At 58.3% G+C, this 1,360-nt stretch overlaps 1 protein-coding gene across 1 annotated transcript; it reads left to right on the top strand.

Annotated features, from left to right (window-relative positions):
* Positions 1–536: 536 nt before the first annotated feature.
* LOC119342700 (putrescine hydroxycinnamoyltransferase 3-like) lies at positions 537–1,357 on the top strand (the record flags this gene model as incomplete). The annotated part of the gene is made up of 1 exon (XM_037614128.1): positions 537–1,357. A coding segment is annotated over exon 1 (813 nt), but the record flags the coding sequence as incomplete, so codon positions are not given.
* Between the last annotated feature and the right edge of the window lie 3 nt (positions 1,358–1,360).

The raw sequence follows: 1,360 nt of genomic DNA, 5'->3' as shown, positions 1-1,360 counted from the left end.
TCGGAGATGCCCTAACTCAAACATCCATATGGGGCTAGCAGCTAGTATTTTCTCGTGGACATACCATGTGGTGAAACAATAAATAACATGAGTTGTAGTATTGCCTACTGGACTTCATATTGGTCCATTTTGTAAAGCAGGCAAAGGAGTGAAATAGAAGGTACGCTCTAGACTTCTGACATTTGCATGTTCTAGGTAACAGCTGGTCACTAGTCAAACATATGCATGGTTTAGAGGCGGGCCAGGTCCAAGTCTCAAGTCTCAACTACACAAATTAACAAGGTTTAGGGTACTAGATTCAAGTAGTTTGATTTCACCTACCGGCCGGCTACCGTTTCCCGCGAGCGTGTTCGAGGCGTCCGATACCGTCCTATAAATAGTACAACCAGCAGAAGGACAAGCACCAAATCATACACACAACACAAGAGTACAAGACCGCAAAGCCTCCACGTACAAGCTCGATATCTTTGTTGCCAGCTTTTCATCTTTCTCGCCAAAGAGAAACTACTTCTCCGGTCTAAGCTTAGTGCCTTAGTACACAGCAATGGAGGTCAAGGTGTTGAGCTCCAGGCTCGTCAAGCCTGCCTACACTGCCGGCGAAGCGCCGATGCCGGCCACCGAGTACATTGCGCTGTCCATGTTCGACAGGGTGACGTTCGAGATGCAGATGGCCATCATCTACGCCTTCGCGCCGCCCGCGCCCACCACGGCCTACATCGAGAAGGGCCTTGCCACGGTCCTCGCCCAGTACCGCGCCTTCGCCGGGCAGCTCGGCGAGTCCCCCGACGGCACGCCGTCAGTCATACTCAACGACCGTGGCGCGCGCCTGGTTGAGGCGACCGTGGACGCCGACCTCGTCGACATGGCGCCCTCGAAGCCCACGCCGGAGCTGCTCAAGCTGCATCCTGACCTGGAGGCAGAGCACCAGGAGGTCGTGCTGCTGCAGCTGACACGGTTCCGGTGCGGCTCGCTCGCAGTAGGGTTCACGTCCAACCACGTCGTCGCCGACGGCCATGCCACCAGCAACTTCCTCGTGGCCTGGGGGCGCGCCACTAGAGGGCTCTCCATGGGCCTCCCGCCCGTGCACCACCACAAAGACCTCTTCAAGCCACGGTCGTCCCCTCGCGTGGAGCACGACCACCGTAACAGGGAGTACTACCTGCCGTCGCCCACCGACGTGGTCGGTCACCACGGCGACGCCGCCGACAACATCGTCATCCACAAGGCGCACTTCACCAAGGACTTCATCGCCGGTCTCCGCGCCAAGGCGTCAGAAGGGCGCGGCCGGCCGTTCAGCCGGTTCGAGACCATCCTCGCCCACCTTTGGCGCACCATGACGCGCGCGCGCGACCTGAGCCCC

The sequence above is a fragment of the Triticum dicoccoides genome, unplaced genomic scaffold (genome assembly GCF_002162155.2).
Source record: "Triticum dicoccoides isolate Atlit2015 ecotype Zavitan unplaced genomic scaffold, WEW_v2.0 scaffold102407, whole genome shotgun sequence".
Lineage (NCBI taxonomy): Eukaryota > Viridiplantae > Streptophyta > Magnoliopsida > Poales > Poaceae > Triticum > Triticum dicoccoides.
Note: the sequence above shows the minus strand (reverse complement) of the source record. Positions and strands in the feature narration are given on the sequence as shown.